General features: G+C 37.6%; 1 protein-coding gene across 7 annotated transcripts in view; it reads right to left on the reverse strand.

Annotated features, from left to right (window-relative positions):
- PDLIM5 (PDZ and LIM domain 5) overlaps positions 1-22,759 on the reverse strand; it is a 234,233-nt gene that overhangs the window by 142,417 nt on the left and 69,057 nt on the right. For all 7 annotated transcript variants that reach the window (XM_027544052.1, XM_027544043.1, XM_027544047.1 and 4 more), the window contains exon 3: positions 16,239-16,390. In XM_027544052.1, coding sequence (XP_027399853.1) covers positions 16,239-16,390 — 152 coding nt within the window. The remainder of the gene's footprint in view (positions 1-16,238; positions 16,391-22,759) is intronic.

The following is a 22,759-nucleotide window of genomic DNA, read 5'->3' on the forward strand; positions in this document are numbered from 1 at the left end:
CTTCCCTGACATTTCTCCATACTCCATTAAAGTCTTCTTTAGCCAAAACATTCAGTCAGCAGCCTAAAGCACACATGCAGTTTTCCACACTACAGAGGAACTGGGGCTATGAATTGTATATTATATCTAGATACACATGCGTATGTACAAGTTACAGAAAAACTCGGTTCATCTTGTCACTCATTCACATCTTGCTAAAGTGTTTACAGGGCTTTTAAGGACAGCCCATCTCATTTGATTCTTGGGAAAACGAAGTTCTTTCTGCACCAACCTATAACTTGCCCCATATTCTAATCATGGAATCACTCTGAACTAGGATCTCTCTTCTCTGGGATATCCCTGCAACTCTCTCACTGCCCTCAGTCTAAACAATTCTTCCTTTTCAGAATTCAGAACTTCGGGTGATGGAACAATCCTACTCTGCTCCTTCCTGCCATGTCCAGTCATCCCACCTGTGATTGTGTGTGTGTGTGTGTGTGTATCGCAGGGGAGTGAGTGATAGGGTGGGGGCGGCAGCTGTGCTCTAGTATTTTTAAGGTCTCTATGTCCAGCAAAACTAACATAAACAGTTTTCTTATTTCTGTAATTCAACTGCATATGGACTATTCAAGCTTCAGACACGTATAATTCAGGGAGAACATCTGGACCCCTCAGAGTCAAGAGGAGGGATTTTAAGGCTCTAAAGAAAGAAATGCAGGAAGATGAGCAACTTAAAGAAAGTAGGAGAAAAGACAAAAGATGTTGGCTTCTTTAACAATTATGGTATTTCCTATAAACACTTTACTACTAAATCCAACATACTTCCCATACCTGGGTTAAGATACTGATGAGATAAAATCCAGCATATTTCCCACACCTGAGTTAGGATATTGATGAGATACAGAAGAACATTGTATTGAATAGTTAGAACACAAAGCAGGAGGAGGAAAGAGTAGAACCAGGTGAAAAGTGTTGGAGTGAGAAGGTTCAGGTCACAGGCTGGCCTCTGTGACCCTCCTCTGCTGTACTAATCCAATCCAGTGTCAAAGAGTGGTCACTATCGGTATTTTTTTACAGATCACAAAGAAATTTTGAAGTACAAATAGAGACAAATGGTGTAGGTAGACTAAGAAGAGCTGTGGCTGCTTCAAACTCTTAAAATGCTATGAATCTATGAAGCCTGTCTCTATACTTGAACTTAGCCATGCATTTTAATTCAACTGAAAAACTGTTCTATAGCTTTATTATTAATGCTACTTTAATTTATCCAGAGAATGTATACATTGGAGCTGCTAAAGGAATGGATGAGGTAGTATTACTGCTAGACTATTTTGTGAGCTTCTAAAAAGCAAATTTTTCAGAAAGCATTGACTACTTGCTAGTATTTTCAATGGGATTTGAAATTTACTGGAATATTAAACAAATGTCTCCATCACTGCCTGTTTCTGCACCTCCTATGGAACAAATTTAATAGCATGTGGTGTATCTGAAAAAGTAAAATGAACTTTTAGACAACGGGTACTACAATAACTATACAATTAAAAATATTTTTTAATTCCTTTGTTTAAAGAGTCTGTGACTGTAGAAAAATCATTATATTAGGAGGAAAACAGATTTGAGCTTGACTTCTGGCTTACTTACAACTTGTGTGACTTTGAAGTTTTTATTTTCCTGTAAAGTGGAGGGTTAATATCAATATCTGCCACAATAACAGCTGTGACAATTAAACGACTAAAGTACATACAGTTCCTAGCTCAGTAACTTGCTGGAGTAAGAATTTAAAATCTCAGTTTCTTTTTTTTTTTAATATGCTTTACTTACTAAATTCTTACTATGTACGAAGAAATAAGACAGTAATTGCATACCTAGGAACTTTTTTTTAAGTGTTTGGTATTTTATTTTACTTTCTCATACTATAATGCTTTACAGTTTTCAAAAGTTTCACATATGTGATTTCACATAATCCATAACAATCCTTTTGTCATCCCCTACTGTATACTGTCGCTCTGCCTTTTCTTCTCCCACTGGTAAGCACCAGTTTCTCTCTGTATTTGTGTGCCTACTTCTTTTTTGTTTTTTTCACTAGTTCATTAGTTCATTTTTTTTTATTCCACATATAAGTTATATCATACAGTGTCTATTTCTTGGGCTTATTTAGCTTTAGCATCATGTTCTCCAAGTCCATCCATGTTGCTGCAAATGGCAAAAATTGCATTCTTTTTTTGTGACTGAGTAGTATTCCATTGTGTACATACGCTACATCTTCTTTATCCATTACCTGTAGATGGACTCTTAGGTTGGTTCCACACCCTGGCAACTGTAAATAATGCTGCTATTAACAATGGCATCCATAGCAACTTTAACACTTTTTCCATCAACTAATTCAGAAGAAAAACTATTATCTAAAGTCCTTGGAAACATAAATATTGCTATAACCAATATAATCGATTATTAAAAATAAATACTTTTCTGTATAATACAACTATAAAAACTATATAGCAACAAAAATTACATGTACAAATCAAAAATATCGCAGTAAAGTTTGAAAGTTTCAATAAAGAAACAATTTACTTTGATCCCTCAGAGATAATTCTTTGCCTTACTAAGCGAACAAGTTTCTCATTAGAAAATGAAATCTACATAAATCTTATAGAATCTATGGAATCTGGAAAAGAGATATTTCTATTGTTCTATATTTCAATGTGTCAAAGAGATTAAAATCCAGTTTGAAAGAGGCAGTTAAATAGCTTATCTTTCATACAAAAATATTTCTCTTAGTTTTAAGAATCACTTAGTAATCAGATACATCTTCAGGATAACAAAAACATTCTGGACAAATAAATAATCCATTATTTCAAAACACAGTCTATAGAACAAAATTCCAGTAAAACAAAAGAACCTGGAAAGCCCCTTGTACTCATTGTAACAGGATGAATTACACAGGAAAAGAATGCTATAAACTTCAGCCAAAGGAGTCAAGATAAAGGCAGAGTCAATTGTAAGAGAGGTCACTGAATTCAAGATTATCATCTATGGATTTTTATTGTAGTACAGAAAGGAATTCTTACTATATTACACAATATATTAAAACTCATACATACAAAAAAATAGGTGAATGAAAGATTATTTTTATGTGCTTTAAATTTCAGACAAAGCTACTAGGGAGCATAGCTGATAAAACAAATTATTGGGTCTAGCAACATTTAGAAATCTATTTATAAAGCTAGTTTACTAGAACAATACAGCCTTTGAAATACATGAAAGAAAAAGTAAGCTGCAAAGCTGAACAGAATAAATACTGTATGCTTGTGTTCTGCACAGTCCATCACTCCCATTTACTTACCAACTCATATAAAGCCTAAAGCTATTTCAGCCTTTGAGCCCTTAAATAGCAACAACAGCCACTGGAGACAGTTGGGAATGACTTGAATTTCAGTCCTTTCAAAAGCTCTCAATGCTGTGGAAGGCAATGTTTATTTGGAATTCCAAAGAGACTACTGCCATCAAAACACAAGAATGAGCAGTTAGTCTCTCTGTCTCACTAATAAAACTTTAAGAATTATTTCTAAATTTACCAGGCAAAAGTAGCAAAAAAAACCATTATAATTTTAAAAGCAGCTATCTCTACAATTCACGCCAGTAACTATTTACTGAGTATCTCCTATGTCCAAGTCATGGTGATAGGCACTGGAGGGTGTAAAAAGAGAACACTATTTCTTCCCTTCAAAAGTTGGGTGTGATATTCTTGCCACTTAGGGTGCATGTTACATCTTTCTTAGCTATTTTCTTTTTACACAAGGAAGTATTATATGCTTCCTCCTTTTAAACTCTGAAATTAGCTTTTTTCTTAAAATGAAAATGAAGGTAAATGTGGTAGAATCCAATGCTGTGGAACCATGGTCTTTTTTCAATCTCCCAGAAGTCGATGTGACCAGGAGAATCGTCTCCTGTTACTCCACTCCTTCAGTGGTTCTGCTGTCTGTGTTTGTCTTTGTTTCCCTCCCCAGCCTCATGCTGTCTAAGTCTCGCCTTCCCTGTAGACGTCTCTGCTCCTCTTTCTCTACTTCCAGATGGCTTAAATGTTTCTTGACCAGTGGTTCACAATCTGTGAATCACACGCGAAGCAGCTGGAGGTAAAGGGCATGCAATTCTAAGTTTTCACAAATGATTCATGAATTTTTCTGGTACTAAACACTGTTTAAAGTCTGCTTAATCTGTTTAAATCATGTATATATTTGGATTTTTAAAGAAATGTAGATGCTTGAACATAAAATTAAAAAACCTTCCTGTTCATTTAAAACCGCAATACAATATTTAAAAACGTGCAGTTTACAATTATTACCTTAACGTGTAAGGGAAGGATTACCCAAGAAATATTTGACAATGAAAAAATAGGTCTTTATTTAAGGTTAGAAATCAGTGCCCCACTCTATTAACTCCTTGAGGGCAGGTGTGAAGACTTCCTTTCTATTCACAGTGATCAGCACTGCAAATGTTCGATTAGTATATACCAAACAGATGGATATTAAACTTTCTGTTTAAGATACAGGCATTGTGACTAGGAGCTGAACCTCTCTTCACCACCACACCCTGTGGCTATGCAAATTTATTCTATATCATGGTCTGTTTTGGTTGGTTGTTAGTTAGTCCTGTCCGACTCTTTGTGACCCCATGAAGTGTAGCCCACCGGGCTCCTCTGGCCACAGGATTCTCCAGGCACAAATACTGGAGTGGGTTGCCATTCCCTTCTCCAGGGCATCTTCCCGATCCAGGGATCGAACCCAGGTCTCCCACATTGCAGGCAGATTCTTTACCAGCTGAGCCACAAGGGAAGTCCAAGAATACTGGAGTGGGTAGCCCACTCCTTCTCCAGCAGATCTTCCCGACCAAGGAATTGAACCAGGGTTTCCTGAACTGCAGGCAGATTCTTTACCAACTGAGTTATCAGGGAAGATAACTTCCCTGTTATCTTCCCTGTTTTGAGACCTATATAAACTGCACTGAACAGAGTAGAATGTGGGAGGTTCAGACAAGGAAAGAGTCTTTCTGAGCTGGGTAATGGGGAGAATGGCAGGCCCTTCATCAATTTAAGTGGCAGGAGATGCTAATTGCTGAGAAGTATAGAGTATAGAGCTCAGTTTTGAGTCTGAGGAACCTGTGAGAACATAGTTTCAGAGACGTGACAGCAGCAGAAGCAGACGCCAGAGAGGAGAGGAAAAAGGAGAAGGTGAAAGGAGAATGGAGCCTGGGTAAAGCAGGCTGGACACCTGAGCAGTCTTTGGTTCGCCCCTCTTTCTTCACATCCACACTGTTATTGTGGCTTTCAGAATTACTCTTCACAAGTTCTCATTTCTTACATTTCTCCTCTGTTTTCCATTCCAAGCCCTCAAGCAGCCATATTACTGCAACACTGCCTGATCAGTCTCCCTGTTTCTCTCTCCACCTTTTTACAAGCAGTCTCACTAAACATTATCCTGAAACTGTCACTTTTTTAAACAAAACTGCTAATATCTCAATGTCTAAAAATCTGCAAAGCACTATTCAAATCTAACTTCTATTCTTATCTCCACTGCAAAATAGCCCACGCGCTCCTCCCAAGAGATGTCTGGGGACTGGCCCCCTCCACGAGATGGCCTTCTCATCAAGGTCTTGCCCAGGATTCAGCACCTCCAGGAAGCCTTTTCATTTCAATTGGGTCTTGCCCTCTTTGAATCTATGTAGCACCTCTGTCTCTTCTTGTCTCAATGAATGTCTTAATGAATAGATACAAATTCTTTAAAGGCAGAAATCATAAATCATTCTCTTTATATCTACCCTTTATGGCTTCCGGTCATAAGGTAAATATAGAAAAGTACAATTGTCAAAAATTTAGAACACTATGAAATTTTCCAACTAAACTTAAGTAATGATAGTGTTGATGAAAACTTGGAAAATTATTTCAAGTATCATAAAAACACAGTCCAAAAGTTTGCAATTTAACTTGATTTTAATGTTACTCAGGAAATTAAAGGGAATACACATGAATTTGGTTGAGTGTCAGAAAAAAAAATTATTTTGCTTGTCTTTCTGGGTTAACTCACAATAAAAAGGAATTACATCTGCATTGTTCCTATAAGGATAACAAGAGGAATTAGCCAAATAAACAAGTCTAGGTGTATACTGATTTCTCTTCGCTGCCATAAATTATTGGTTGAGACAATTTTTTAGCCAAAGCAGTAGTTAGCTGGCACTCAGCATAATGTTTATATATCCTCATGCTTTTAAAAAGCTTTAATTACAGCTGTATGATCAAAAACCACTCACTTAACTAAAGAATCCTTTCTTCTAACACTTGGCATCATCATCTTTCTGACTTTCGAAGATAACTACTTACCCGACTGCCCTCTCATTTTCTCCCTATTTCCCTCTAGTCACACCCATTTTGTTGCTAAGAAACAAAATAAATATGACCTCCTGGAAGTAACCTTACAATGGGTACTGTATTAATAGTTACTTACACTGAAGCGAGAAACAGGAAGAAAGGAGACAAAACTTATCTCTGTCATGTTCTAGGTTCTTTACATGTGTTTTTCATCTAATCTTTATAAGAGCTCTGCTGCTGCTGCTAAGTCGCGTCAGTCGTGTCCGACTCTGTGCGACCCCATAGACGGCAGCCCACCAGGCTCCCCCGTCCCTGGGATTCTCCAGGCAAGAACACTGGAGTGGGTTGCCATTTCCTTCTCTGTTATAAGAGCTCTGCTGCTGCTGCTGCTAAGTCGCGTCAGTCGTGTCCGACTCTGTGCAACCCCAGAGACGGCAGCCCACCAGGCTCCCCAGTCCCTGGGATTCTCCAGGCAAGAACACTGGAGTGGGTTGCTGTTTCCTTCTCCAATGCATGAAAGTGAAAAGTGAAAGTGTCGCTCAGTCGTGTCCGACTCTTAGCAACCCCATGGACTGCAGCCTACCAGGCTCCTCCATCCATGGGATTTTTCCAGGCAAGAGTCCTGGAGTGGGGTGCCATTGCCTTGAAGGCAATTATTACAATGCTATGCCCATTTACAAATGGTTAACTGAACTCAGTAATATGCCTAAGGTCACACAGCTAGGAAGTGGTGGGATCAAGATTTATACCAAACCAAACCAAAGCCAGTTTTATTACCAGTCCCCTTCTTTATAACTCTACTTCATGGCCTTGTTTTAAAACTGTGCATATGAAATATTCTATAAATTAAAAACTTACAATAAAGCTTTAAACAGGTCTTTTAATATATTATTTTTTAGAATTATTACTGAAGTAATTTTTTTCCTTCAGAAAAGTAAATAAGACTTTTATCCTTAAAAATAACTGCGTGCTTTCAAGAGGCAAAGTTCAGGTAAGAATTTCAAAATGCAAAATACAACCTGATGAACTCATATTTAGCAAATCTGCTACTGTCAAATCGCTACTATCAAAAGAGATGCACTAACTTGAGACTTCAAGTTCATTTTCAACAGTCTTTATCCCTACTGAAATGAAGAAAAGAGAAATACCTCTCTTTCATGTCTGCTGATTGATTTGTTAATTGACAGTTACGGTATCTTTTCCTGTCAGTGTCAGATTGAGCAAAAAGTCTTTAAAACATATTTTTTTTTTAAATTCTTGAACCCTGAGTTATTCATGGGATACATACAGAAGCCTGTTGAAGAGGTATTAATACATAAATAATTTAGCAAATATAGTCAACAGGCTGATAAACTTGAGAGAGAAAAAGAAAGATGATATTCTGATTTAGGACAGGCAACTTACGTATACAAATCAGTACCCAAATGAATGTTCCTGTCTAGTGACCCACCAACCTATTTAGCCTCCTTTATCTCTTTTAGTTTTGTTCTACCATATAGGATCTATGAAGCATATAGGAAATAATTTATGCATAATATTTACTACAGAACACAAAAAGGTTAGAGTGAAAAGAGACACTGTTGTTTTCAATTAAAAGAGTCAAAGAGTTACCCTAACTGAATCCTATCTTATCACATTTTATAAGGTGACCATAGTCACTAAGTCCTAGTATAAAAAAAGTAGAGAGGGCACAGTCTTTGACATAACCTAAGTTTGTTAGGCAAGTCACATAAACTCTTGATACCATAAAACAAATCATCTGGAAAATGGGTATACTAACTCATTCTTCAGTGGACAGATGGGAGGATTTAATGATATATGTGAAAAGATTTGCACAAAAGAAGCAAATTTGCAAATTTGCGCAAAAGCCTTCACCCCCTTTCCTAAGCAGCACTTCTAATTTTAATGATGAGGTGGAGGAAAGTTTAATCACAGTCCTGCAAATGTTATACTCCAAACAAAAAGAGAACCTAAAACCAATATAAATGACCATACAAACAGTAAAATCTAAACTGCAGAAAACACATTCAAAAAGCATATGAAGGGCTTCCCTGGTGGCTCAGTGGTGCCAATGTAGAGGACAGGGGTTCCATCCCTGGTCCAGGAAAATCCCACATACTGACAAGCAACTAAGCCCATTCACCACAACTACAGAGCCTGTGCTCTGTAGAGTCCGGGAGTCGCAACTACGAGCTCCACAACAAGAGAAGCCACAGCAAAGAGAAACCCGGGTACTGCGACGAAGAGCAGCCCCTGTGCTCTGCAACTGGAGAAAGCCCCTGCAGCAATAAGACCCAGCACAGCCAAAAAAAAGAAATAAACAAAAAGCATGTGCAACACCAAAGGTCAAAAAGGAACCCGAGGTGGGTGGGATAATGTGCAACTCCAACTAAAAGAAAAGATGATCAAACTAAATGCCTTTTAATTCACAGGAACTGAAGTATCCGAGAGAACTGAAAACTTGGATTAAAAAAAAAAAAAACTTTTTAAAATCTTGTCTCTATGCTCATAGTGAAAGAACAGAGCTGAACTCATTAAATTTAACAGTAACAGGATGTTAAGCAATCCATTAAAATGAACAAAAGATGGCCAACAGCTTCAGTGTGGTACCAAAGTGACTTCTTTTTTCTTGAAATTCAATGTGCCTATTAAATTATTCCAATGTGTCATTCATTAGTAGTAGTTACTGGATGTCTGACAATTTTTTTGTTGTTTGAAGGATGAGGAAAAAGGAGGAGACAGTAAGAGAGTATATCAATATTTTTCAATACTCAATCCTTCTAGATCTCTCACTTCCAATCATAACAAGCTATATACTAAATGAAGTCTAAGGAACCAAAGTAAATTAGTAAACAAACCCACAGACATGCCACTACTAATAATGTAAAAACAAAAACCAAGGAAGATTAGAAAAGTTACATATATTTTCTGTGATTCTGAGGATTAATTTTAAAATATAAAATAGGGGAAAATGTATATAAGTATTTTTTTTTAATGATTAAGTGCTGTTTGAATCTCCGTCTGACCTACCTTTCACCTTAAAGTCGGCAGGGTAGTACAAGTGACTTTGCTAACCTGGCACAGTTTAAGATAACTCCAAAGAAGAAAGTCCAATTTCCCGATTCTCTCAGCCAAAACAAGCAAACTTAAGTTAGTTTGATCTAATAGCAAGCTCTAGGGAACTTATCCATTTACAGTTGAAAAACCAGAACAAGAAACAGAATTTAGGGAACACAGAAATACTCATGACCTCATTTTATAGTCAAGAAAATTAAGGCCCAGAAATTTAGCAATTTATCCCAATTCACACAGTAAGTCAGTAGCAAGTTTATCTATGTTATGCAAAGAATTACTGAAATGAAATAGTTAAAAATCTTATTCATAGGCTCCAACTCTAATATAGCTCATAGAGTTATTTGACATCAAAGCTTCAGAAAATAGTTTTTTTCTTTTATTAGCTAAAATAACATAATTTTTTAAATGATCCACTTTGATGTGAATCAAACACATAGGCAAAAAGCACTTGATGGTTAAAAACAGCACAATACAATTTGCCTGATTCTCACAAGAGGAAAAATAATTTGAAATATAATTTTTCATTGTCTAGTTTCTAGTGCTCTTAGAATCAGTGCCAGTTTCAGGGGAAAAAAAATATTTTCTAATCCTATGCAAAGGTAAAAAACAAATCGAAATGAAATCTTTCACACCTTTATATTCATTAGATACTAGAATATACTGAGTTATCGTATTATTTTAGGATATCAATGGAAATAGTATATGAACTTTATTACCGTGCCGAAGAATTAATGCTTTTGAACTGTGGTGTTGGAGAAGACTCTTGAGAGTCCCTTGGACAGCAAGGGAACTCTCCACCATGACCCATCTGTCCTGGGTGGCCCTACACGGCATGGCTCATAGTTTCATTGAGTTAGACAAGGCTGTGGTCCATGTGATCAGATTGGTTAGTTTCCTGTGATTGTGGTTTTCAGTCTGTCTGCCCTCTGATGGAGAAGGATAAGAGGCTTATGGAAGCTTCCTGATGGGAGAGACTGACTGAGGGGGAATGTGGGAATGTGGGGAATGTGGCAGGGCCATGCTCAGTAAATCCAACTTTAATCCAACTTTCTGTTGATGGGCGGGGCTGGGTTTCCTCCCTGTTATTTGACCCAAGGCCAAACTATGGTGGAGACAATGAAGATAATGGCGGTCTCTCTCAAAAGGTCCCATGCACACACTGCTACACTCAGTGCCCCCAGCCCTGCAGCAGGCCACTGCTGACCCACACCTCCACCGGAGACTCCTGGACACTCACGGGCAAGTTTGGGTCAGTCTCTTGTGAGGTCACTGCTCCTTTCTCCTGGGTCCTGGTGTGCACAAGGTTTGTTTGTACCCTCCAAGAGTCTGCTTCCCCAGTCCTGTATAAGTTCTGTGGTGGGGTTAAGGCCACCTCCTCCAAGAGGGCTTATGTCATACCCAGGTCTACTGCACCCAGAGCCCCTACCCCTGCAGCAGTCCACTGCTGACCTGTACTTCTGCAGGAGACACTCAAACACAGTTCTGTCTCATTCTCTCTGGGGTCTGGGTCCTGGTACGCACAAGGTTTGTTTCAGACCTCTGGAAAACTTAAACTTGATTACAAACATTAGAGTGACCCACGGGTCCTACAAGTCCTGTCTCATCTCCATGAACTTCCTACTACCTCTCTGACCTCACTTCTGACTCTTCTGCCTTCATTCACTCTCTCCAAGCCCTCTGGCCTCCCGACAGGGCCACTGTACCAACTTGCCCTCTGCCTGGGGCACTCATGATCCAGGTATCCAATAATTTTCTCCCTGGGGCTCTCCTGACCACCTCTATTTTAAATTGCAATTTTCCGCTCCTGTGTCCCCTATGCCTCTTACATGCTTTGCTTTTCTCCATGACATAGTATATCATCATGTAATATATTACACACTTTTACTTGTTTATTGTCTGTCTCTGCTCACTAAAAGATCAGCACAATGAGAACAGGGATTTTTGCTTGTTTTGCTCACTGCTCAATGTTCTTAGCATCTATAACAGTGCCTGGCATATAGTAATGGCTCAAATATACTTATGGAATAAATAAATAATGCCAAGTTTGAGAAATAATGCTGGTACCAATCAAATGACACTGAAAACACCAAACTATACAAGATGTTGTCAAACACTGACAGTCTAAATAAATATGGTCTTTGCTTTCAAGGAGTCTAGTTGCTTTCAAGAAAATAGAACTAATGTACGTGAATTAATTACATAGGCAGTATAAAGTATGACTATTAACCAATTAGGCTTCCTTGTATATGATTCATGGAATCTGTCTTGACAGTCCTGGTTATATCTAGTATACAATTAAATGCTAAGTCAAACAGTATAAACTTGTCACAGGAGTTTAGAGGGGGGAAAGGAACAAACTGCAAGTTAGAAAAGACTATGTCGGGATGATGAGCTTCAATATGGGGTCTGAGGATGTGGAAGCACTCACTGGCAGTGAAGATATGGGAAGGCATTCCATATGAAGCCAAGTTTGTAAGAGGACAAAAAGGCATGTGAGGGACAGTAAGAAACCTGTCTTAAATGGAAAGATGGTATCTGCTGATGAGTAGTGATGATCTGAGGAGGACACCCAGATTGGGCCTGGGTCACAGAAAGCCTAATCCTCTGAGCAAAGGTCTTCAGTCTGGATGCAGTCTCACAGCACATGATGCTAGCACCCAGCGTGGGTCCTCTGGAACCAGTCTACTGGTTTGGTACACATAGCTCCAAGCTGCTCCCTATATTGCTACTAATGATTCACACAGCAACTTTCTGTGGAAGCCACAGAAGCTCCTAGCCCTCCCCTACATACACACACACACACACACACTTCCAGGACAATGGTGGCCAATGACTAACAAATGCAGGAGAGAGGGGACAAAAACCCAGTTCCCTCAAGACAAGACTCACTCCATGGTACAGTGTTGTTCCCAAGTTCTCTCCTGGGGCAAGCTGAAGATAGACATCCCCTGAAACCATATCCTTGCTCATCTCAGTTTCTTCTTCCCAGTCCTGCTTCATCCACTCCCTTGTAAGTAACATATGAAACAACTCTCTTGATAAATCACTTGTACATGAATCCCATCTCAGGTTCTGCTTCTAGGGAAACCAGACTAAAGACAAGTCTGTAAAGGTGAGTACTAGTCAGGAAGAAAACAGAGAAAGCGCTATTGTAGGTTATTCAATTTGGAAGAATCCTGAGCAGACTAGTTGGTGAGAGGTGGAATAAAGAGGGTAAGCTGACTGGAAGCCAAGTAAGGATGTTGTTGTTCAAATTCATAAATGAGTGGGGAAAAAATTTTGCTTTGATATAAAAAAGAGAACTTAGGAAGAAAATAGCCTTAGTATAGGGAAAGATTAAAGATAACTCTTCAAAGTTTTATTTTTTTCATAAAAAAGCAAAAAGTGTTTCTTCAGTAGCATTGTGAGGGTTATACCATGAATTCTCTTAAATGCAAATCTCTTTCAGGTTGACATAACCTAACACAAGAGGTGTTCGAAAAATTGAGAATAATAACAATGAAAAACAGGACTCTAAAATTCTCTCTCATATTGTAGGTCTCTGAATATCCATACTCAGATATATGAAGATAAGATTAAGTAGTATCTCCAAGTATTTGTAACAAGTTGGCTTGTGACATTCTGCATTTAAGTAGCTTAAAACAATCTATATTAAAATCAGTAGCAGATTACTCAAACTAGAAACCCATCCAAACAGGGTAACATCTGGTTTTCATCTACTCTCATGGAACCTAGAGTCTTTTCAACAGAAAATAAGATACTGTACTAGGTCATAAAATAGTGAACACAATATGAGAACAAGTAGGCTACTATGAAAGAAACCATATACAGCCCAGAAAAAAAGTTTATACCACACATAAACTTTAACTTGTGAATAGGAGAAACAACCTAACAATGTACTTGCTTTGTTGTGTTGATATCTCATGACACATTAAGCTTCTTAACTTCTTGGTTCCCTTACAAAATTCATACTTAGTAAAAATGCCTGTCATTAAAAATGCCTATTTTCTCTTAATTAGTAACAATTTTTGTGTTACATGTCTCAATATATAGAACAGAGACTATCAAAATAGAACTTTTTAGCAAGGTTATTTTTTCTCATTGATTACTTTTGTATCCAATGAAATGTACAGCTACTAGCTTTCAAAATTTAAATACACATTAACTTTGATTCAACAGTCCCACTGAAAGGAATTCCACACACAGAAACACACAAAGACATACAGATAGACATACACATGCTCCCAAACGGGAACTGGTCAGAAAGTCATGATATAGTAGAGTAAATCTCTAAGTTTTTCTAGATTTCTCCTATTCACTTTTAAGACAAAATTGATACTCATCCAGAAAATTACATATAATTTACCCTATATATATCCTTTAAATCCTCCCAGGAGAGACTCCAAGAATAAAAAGGTTTCATAGTTAAAAATAATAGGAAGATATAGCATACGTTATTTCCCTCATAAAGACTCATAATAAAAACAATTTATGGAAGACTATGAGATGTTTTGGAGAAAGAAATGGCAACCCACTCCAGTATTTTTGCCTGGGAAATCCCATGGACACGGTAGCCTGGTTGGCACAGTCCATGGGGTCACAAGAGGGTTGGACACAACTTACCAACTAAACAATGACAACGACATGAAATGTTTTAGGGGGAAATGGCATTTTCCAAATTTTATAGAACACAGAACCTTTCCATTAATATAATTATCAAAAGCAAGACTTGCTTAAAACCCTTCATGACCACCTGGTAAACAGTAGCTCACAGTTCAGTTCAGTTCAGTCGTTCAGTCGTGTCCGACTCTTTGACAGCCCATGAATCGCAGCACGCCAGGCCTCCCTATCCATCACCATCTCCCGGTGTTCACTTAAACTCGCGTCCATCGAGTCGGTGATGCCATCCAGCCATCTCATCCTCTGCTGTCCCCTTCTCCTCCTGCCCCCAATCCCTCCCAGCATCAGAGTCTTTTCTAATGAGTCAACTCTTCGCATGAGGTGGCCAAAGTACTGGAGTTTCAGCTTTAGCATCATTCCTTCCAAAGAAATCCCAGGGCTGATCTCCTTCAGAATGGACTGGTTGGATCTCCTTGCAGTCCAAGGGACTCTCAAGAGTCTTCTCCAACACCACAGTTCAAAAGCATCAATTTTTTGCGCTCAGCTTTCTTCACAGTCCAACTCTCACATCCATACATGACCACTGGGAAAACCACAGCCTTGACTAGACGGACCTTTGTTGGCAAAGAAATGTCTCTGCTTTTGAATATGCTATCTAGGTTGGTCATAACTTTCCTTCCAAGGAATAAGTGTCTTTTAATTTCATGACTACCTTCCTTATAAATCTACAAGTTCACAGCCATTATTCAAGAACACTCCTTCTATTCTCTCTTTCCTCTACCTTCCCCCCTCAACCTAAGACACTGAAGTGGTTCTAACTTTGTATTTAATAACAATCAAACAAAACTGATTAATATATAATTCTTGGTCCTTACTTCCAGGTAGTCTAATTCCTAGCAGTATTTTTTTTTCTTTTTTATTTATTTATTTTAATTGGAGGCTAATTACTTCACAATATTGTAGTGGTTTTTGCCATACATTGACATGATACAGCCATGGGTGTACATGAGTTCCCCATCCTGAACCTCCCTCCCCATGCCATCCCTCAGGGTCATCCCAGTGCACCAGCCCTGAGCACCCTGTCTCATGCATCGAACCTGGACTGGTGATCTATTTCACATATGATAACATACATGTTTCACTGCTATTCTCTCAAATCATCCCACTCTCGCCTTCTCCCACAGAGTCCAAAAATCTATTCTCTACATCTGTGTCTCTTCTTCTGTCTCACATATAGGGTCACCATTACCATCTTTCTAAATTCCATATGTATGCATTAGTATACTGTATTGGTGCTTTTCTTTCTGGCTTACTTCACTCTGTATAATAGGCTCCAGTTTCATCCACCTCATTAGAACTGATTCAAATGCATTCTTTTTAATAGCTGAGTAATATTCCATTGTGTATATGTACCACAGCTTTCTTATCCACTCATCTGCTGATGGACATCTAGGTTACTTCCATGTCCTGGCTATTATAAACAGTGCTGTGATGAACATTGGGGTACACGTGTCTTTCAATTCTGGTTTCCTCGGTGTGTATGCCCAGCAGTGGGATTGCTGGGTCGTTTGGCAGTTCTATTTCCAGTTTTTTAAGAAATCTCCACACTGTTCTCCATAGTACAAGTTTCCTAGCAGTATTTTTAAGCAGCAATCCAAGTGATCTCAATACAGTTCAAATGTTGGGATGCTGAAAAGACCTGATATCATATAATCAACAAGATGTTTAGCTATTTTAAAATTGAAGCCAAACTAAGTTCAGAAAATTTGGACCTCAAATAAATATATTAAAATTATATTTTTCTATCCAGGGGTATAAAGGCAAAAAACATACTTATGGTAAAAGAAAAGCCAAATATTTTAAAAGAATACCTTCTAATACCCTGCCTAAAATATTAAGGTCAAGAGTTTTACCCTATAACAAGAATCCTTAGGCTGCATTCTACTGAGAAATTGCAGAAATTCTTAAACTCTCTGAAACTGTACACACAATAGTTACAAGTATGTGAATACATGCCTTATAACCAAAGCTTTCACCAGTTCTCATACTGCTCAATAGCCAATTTAAAAGTCATTCTATTTCTTATTTATCTACCTGAAACAATGGCAGTAGAAAATGCTTCTTACTTAACACATGAATCAGACACAAGAAACACATTCGTCAGTGTTGTTTTCTCTATCAGAACCAAATGAAAAAAATTTACCTTTGAAGAGTCATATTCAAAGAGCCTGTACAACCCTTAATCTTGTTTTGGGCTTCCAGATGAGTCATGCCATGGGCACTTATTCCATCAATGCTGAGAACCACGTCGCCTATTCTTACGTTTGCCTGGGATGCTTTCCCACCATCTTTTAGCTGTAAAAAATATATTTCATTAGGACTGTCATTCTTTAAAAATAAACAAAAATGAAAATTATACTGTTGTCATATCAAAAGAAAAATATACTCATATACTACCAGACAAAATAATACAAATTTTCTTAATTAACAGGTAAAGTAAAAATTCAAATGACTTTCATACTTATTTTCTTAAATTTTTATTTGCTGTCTAAAACTCTAAAATAATTGTCTGAGAAAGAGTCTTTGGTAATTTCTCCATTTCTTTATTGTGTAACAGGAGTGTGTGATTGTTACAAATGAGGAAGAGAAGTAGCCAAGGAAACCACATTTTAGGGGAAAAAAGGTAATCTGAATAGGGTATTTAATACTCTTTCAGAAATAATTTTTAAAACTCTTTTAAACAGCTGTATTTTTGTTTCAGCACAAAGATTAATACAGATGGAGGATGTACTGAACAATCCTTCCTATTGAGTCCAACTCATGACCAGTGTTTGAGGGACTGAACTCTTTTAGATCACAGGCCTAAATATCTTTTATGTTGGATGGGCTTCTTGTTCCAGGCATTTAGCAGGAGGGGAAGAAAACCAGTTGTGTCTGAGACTGTCAGACTTTATCGTGTACCACAGTCTTTAATTCCCAATCTTTCTTCCCTTCCTTATGAAACGTGATACATGTTTACATTTAGTTTGATCTCCTTTAAACTTCATGTGGATCTATTTCATTGCTCCAAAAGGAGCAAACAAATATAAAATGACAGTCAAATGGAAGATGATGCATTTTTAATAGATATTCAGAAATAAGGAACACGTACAAATCAAAAGGAACCATTCTAATTAAAATGACAAGTTCAGAATTCAGTTAAATACAAGTAGATCACACTAAATATGGGTTGCTGGAAGAATTCATATTCTTGAGACTAGACCTGAAAAAGGAAGAAAATAAGCAGTATTTCTCTAATGTTGTTGTCATTTCTCTAATGTTGTTGTCATTTCTCTAATGTTGTTGTTGTTTAGTTGCTAAATCATGTCTGACTCTTTGTGACCTCACAGACTATAGCCCACCAGGCTCCTCTGTCCATGGGAGTTACCAGGCAAGAATACTGGAGTGAGTGAGTGAAGTCGCTCAGTCGCGTCCGACTCTTTGCGACCCAGTGGACTATAGCCCACCAGGCTTCTCCGTCCATGGGATTCTCCAGACAAGAATACTAGAGTGGGTTGACATGCCCTTCTCCAGAGAATTTTCCCAACCCAGGGATCGAACCCGCATGTTTTACATTTCCTGCATTAGCAGGGGAGTTCTTTACGAACACAACACTGTAAAAGCAATTAATGAATTGTGCGCTTTAAAAATGGCTAAAATGTCTTTTATGATAAGTACATTTTACCACAACTTTTTAAAAACTAAATGTTTTAGAGCACATTTTACTAAAATTACTATTCGATTCAAAGAAAAACATCCCTCAGCAAACTGAACCAATGGCTGAGTGCTAGAATTCATAACTTGGAAGCAAAGCAATAATACAAATGAATGTTGTATGTTCCGTAGGTTTTGATTAGCATCAATTCTCTAATTCTTTCCTTAAAAATAATGATCAAGGCAGATAAATCCTAGTGTACAAGAACAACTATTTGGATCTAAAATCAAGGAAACAGCACTGACTATTAGATCCATCCGGGCAGGCCCATGCCTGTGTTTCTCTCCCACTGCCCTAAAGCTAGAAGTGTGCCTGACACCAGAGACCTTCATAAAATATATGCTGAATCAATGGATGCCATTGGTCATCTAACACGGGCAAAATCTATTGTTTGTTATAAATTGTGAAGTCAGGAAAAACTAAAATTTTCGATTTGAAATCTATTTCATTTAACATATAAATAGCAAATGATGGACAAAGTTTTTGAAATTAGTAAGAAAAAATATCTATTTGAGCCAGGATATGTAAAGTCTAGGCTGCCCAGATGGCACTAGTGGCAAAGAACCTGCCTGCCAATGCAGGAGTTGATGTAAGAGACTCAGGTCCGATCCCTGGGTCAGGAAAATCCCCTAGAGTAGGAAATGGCAACCACTCTAGTATTCTTGCCTGCAGAATTCCATGGACAGAGGAGCCTGGCAGGCTATAGTCCATGGAGTCTCAAAGATGGGACATGACTGCAGCAACTTACTACATACAGAACAGAGATAAAATCCAACAAAGTATAAAAAAAGATTTCAAGCCTTTCAATGAAATATTCTCTATTATAATATAAATGTAGTACATAGAGTTGACACTTGATCAACGTGAGTTTGAACTGCATGGGTCTACTTCTATGTGGATTTTTTTCAATAGTGAATACAACAATACTACACAATCCATGATTGGTTGAATCCAGGTATGCAGAACCATAGATATGGAGGAACCAAACTGTATATACAGAGGACAGACTATAAATTACAGGCAGATTTTCAATTTCACAGAGGGTCAGTGCCTTTACTCGAGTTCAAGGGTCAACTGTAGTGATTGTTTTCATCATTGTACTAATGTAAACAAACAACTCCTCTCAGCTGCCCAGATATTTAAAGGTAACAAAAATTAATGAAATGCAGACAATAAAGAAATAACATTTCCAGAGTAGTAAAACATTAAAATTTAACACATATCTAATTTATCAACATAGCTATACTACATATACACGTGTATATATATATATATAGACACATACATATAGACACACATTTTATTATATACTATATGACTGACAAAGTAATACCAAAATTCAATAAAAATTAAATGAATCTAATTTGAATTCCAGGATCACAGAATCAAGAAGAAAAAAATAAGATAGAATTTTATTAAGTATGTTTTAAAATACTGTATAGACAGAAACATTTATTAAAATGTGTATGTGTCAAGAGTAAGAAAACGTCTTTAAAAATAATAATACCTACATTAAATACTACAGTTTTACTGTATTGAATAGTAGATGTGAAATGTCTTTTAATAACCAGTATTTTATTAATATAAATATTAATTATTTAATTAAATAACAAATATTGTTACTCTCTCCTGCACAGAACTAAACTGTTTAAACTATGAAGGACATTTACCAAGAAAACAATTCCTAAAGCTATAATAGTGATGCCACTGCTTTCCATGGGTTTTATAAAGATTATGTGAGATAATAGCTTAATAAATGTTATCTGTTATTATTTTCTCTTGATCCCAGATGACTAACCCAAGAAATGTGGAGGCTGTGCTGCTGCTGCTGCTGCTAAGTCACTTTAGTCGTGTCTAACTCTGTGCGACCCCATAGACAGCAGCCTACCAGGCTCCTCCGTCCCTGGGGTTCTCCAGGCAAGAATACTGGAGTGGGTTACCATTTCCTTCTCCAATGCATGAAAGTGAAAAGTGAAAGTGAAGTCTTCAATCGTGTCCGACTCTTAGCGACCCCATGGACTGCAGCCTACCAGGCTCCTCCGTCCATGGGATTTTCCAAGCAAGAGTGCTGGAGTGGGGTGCCATTGCCTTCTCCAGAGGCTGTACTAGATGATGTTAAAGGCCTTTTATGGTTCCTTCCAGTCTTAAACGGTTATCTATCTATGAACTATCTGTACAAAGGTATAACTCTAATTCTAAAACAAAAGTCATATCTGAACAATTTTGTTGGTAGGACAAAGGAACATCTATTCCCTACTAAAATAAATGAACTGAAATTTGAATCCTGATAAAGAGGAAAAATTATGGAAACAATTATGTTTACATTATTTAGCCTAGATATTCTAACCAAGAAGAGTAAGCATAAAAAAAAAATTTTTTTAACCACAAATAGAACGTAGCTAAATTACCTACTTCACAATTCCTAACATAAGATGTAGACTTAAAAAAGAAAGACAAATCTATGGGCATTTGCTCAAAGTGTACCCAACAAAAGCAATTTAAATATCCCCAGTCCAATAGTAACATAAAGGTAATGAACAATTAAGTAAATAATTTAATTTAATCAAATGTCACACACTGTATAACATTTTTCTCACTCCTTTGATCCAGTAGCCTTCTGAGATGCTATGATCTCAAGATGTTTAGATCCAATGTCTGAGAATTACCTATCTTTTTTGGACCGCTTTTACTCTGCCACCCTTCTTTTTAAAACATGCAGCATAGAAATCATACAGCCCTTGTGAATTCTGCCTTTGCCTTGGGTACCACATCCAGGGAAATTGCTAAATTTTGTTGATTCTTCCTTTCCCCTCTCATGCCAGTCCATATACCCTGGTCATCTGTCACCTTGATCTTGCCTGCTGCCTAAAGCAAGAGTTTTCTAAAGACATTCCTACTGCCAAATTCTCCAAATTCCGTGCCATTTCCTTCATCTTATTTCCATAATGGTGGCCCAACTACCATCTCACACTGAAGAGTTCCATCATGTCAACTATTTATAAAATGAGGGTGAAAAGGCTTCAAATATTTTCTGCTTCCTACAATGGAGAATGAAGTTGAAGCCTGATATACAAGCAATTTATATTCTGTAGTCAACCTGTTTACAACTTCAAAACAAGCTCCTCAGGGATCATATTTTACACTATGTCTTCTCAAGAGCCTTGAATATTGTAGGTATTAGAAAAATATCTGATTAAATCATAGTAAATAAGGAATCAATAAATCCATCCATCAGATTAATATGCCAAATTCTGACAAAATATACTTAATTCATCAAAGAGAAAAAAATCTGAAAATGAGAATCTTCAGTTGAACATTAGGCTGAGCTAACCTAAGAAAGGTCAAAAATCAAACTACGTTTCCAACAGAAACAAGTAAACACATTTCGGATACATAGCTAATATATTTTCCCTAGAATTCCCAAAGAGATGTCACAACTCCCCTTAGTAACTTTAAGTGTTGTTGCACAATCGCTAAGCTGTGTCCGACTCTTTGTGATTCCATGAACTGCAGTACACTAGGCTTCCCTGTTCACTATTTTCCGGAGTTTGTTCAGACTCACGTCTATTGAGTCAGTGATGCCATCCATTCATTTCATCCTCTGCCACTCCCTTCTCTTGTCATCAATCTTTCCCAGCATCAGGAAATTTTCCAATGAGTCGGCACTTCACATCAGGTGGCCAAAGTAATGGAGTTTCAGCTTAGAAAGAATTTAATTGTATTTAATCTCAAACCTTTCTCAATTATCAGAAATGCAAACAAATGTCCATCGCCATCTGTACTTTTCATGTTATTTAAACTGTCAAACTCCTTTTTGCCTACAGTTTTTTTTTGAGCTTAGTAATATTAATTATTTTGAGTTTCTGACATGAATGTATTTTCTAAATCTCTAACCATCTTTATTATTCAATATTTAAGCTTTCTACTCACTAATTTAAAGAGCAGAAAGAGCCTAGACTAATGCCAGTGGAAAAGGCCCAATGCATAGAAACAAATGTAAAACTTGTTAAAAAGATGGCATCTCATTGAAAACTCCCATGACCTTTTATTTATCCCCAGAACTACTTCCTCAAGGCAGCCACTCAACAGAAAGATGAAATTTCCCCCTTAATTGGGTAGGATGTATCACTATTATAAATTGTGAGCAGCTAAGAAAAGACTACAAGGTCACTTGTTATTTGCATAGTTCATTTCTTCTTTGTTGTGGAAAGTCTAAATAGCCTGCATTTGTTCGAGGCAGTCAGTAACAACTTTCCGTCACCAATAAATCTTGTCCATATTGTATGACAGCTATAAGTATGTGTGTATCTCATAAATGCACAATGTGTAGGAAGGAAGCAGTCAAGGGAGGCTCCTGGGTCCAGTCCAGAATAAATCAAATTAATCACAAACAAATGCTTCTCTTTTGATCTTTAAATACATTTTTCAGTACTGTTGTCCAATTTTCCATAAACTTAATTGTAGCTGTATGCTTCTTTAAAAACACTGCTTTGTGGTCTCACTTAAGTTGCAAGTAGACATGGTTGCAGATGTTGGAACAACCTCTGAGCTTCGGTTTACTGATGCAGAAAGCAGGATAACTACCTGCTCTTCAAGAGAGAATGGAATCTTTACTGAGCTTCCCTGTTAACTCAGATAAGAAAGAATCTAATATTAATCACCTGCTGCTGCTGCTAAGTCACTTCAGTCGTGTCCAAGTCTGTGAGACCCCACTGACGGCAGCCCACCAGGCTCCCCCGTCCCTGGGATTCTCCAGGCAAGAACACTGGAGTGGGTTGCCATATCCTTCTCCAATGCGTGAAAGTGAAAAGTGAAAGTGAAGTCACTCAGTCGTGTCCGACTCTAGCGACCCCATGGTCTGCAGCCTACCAGCCTCCTCTGTCCATGGGATTTTCTAGGCAAAAGTACTGGAGTGGGGTGCCACTGCCTTCTCCAATTAATCACCTGCACTTGGATCTAAACCTCAGCCC

The sequence above is a fragment of the Bos indicus x Bos taurus genome, chromosome 6, assembly GCF_003369695.1.
Source record: "Bos indicus x Bos taurus breed Angus x Brahman F1 hybrid chromosome 6, Bos_hybrid_MaternalHap_v2.0, whole genome shotgun sequence".
In the NCBI taxonomy this organism is placed as follows: Eukaryota; Metazoa; Chordata; class Mammalia; order Artiodactyla; family Bovidae; genus Bos; species Bos indicus x Bos taurus.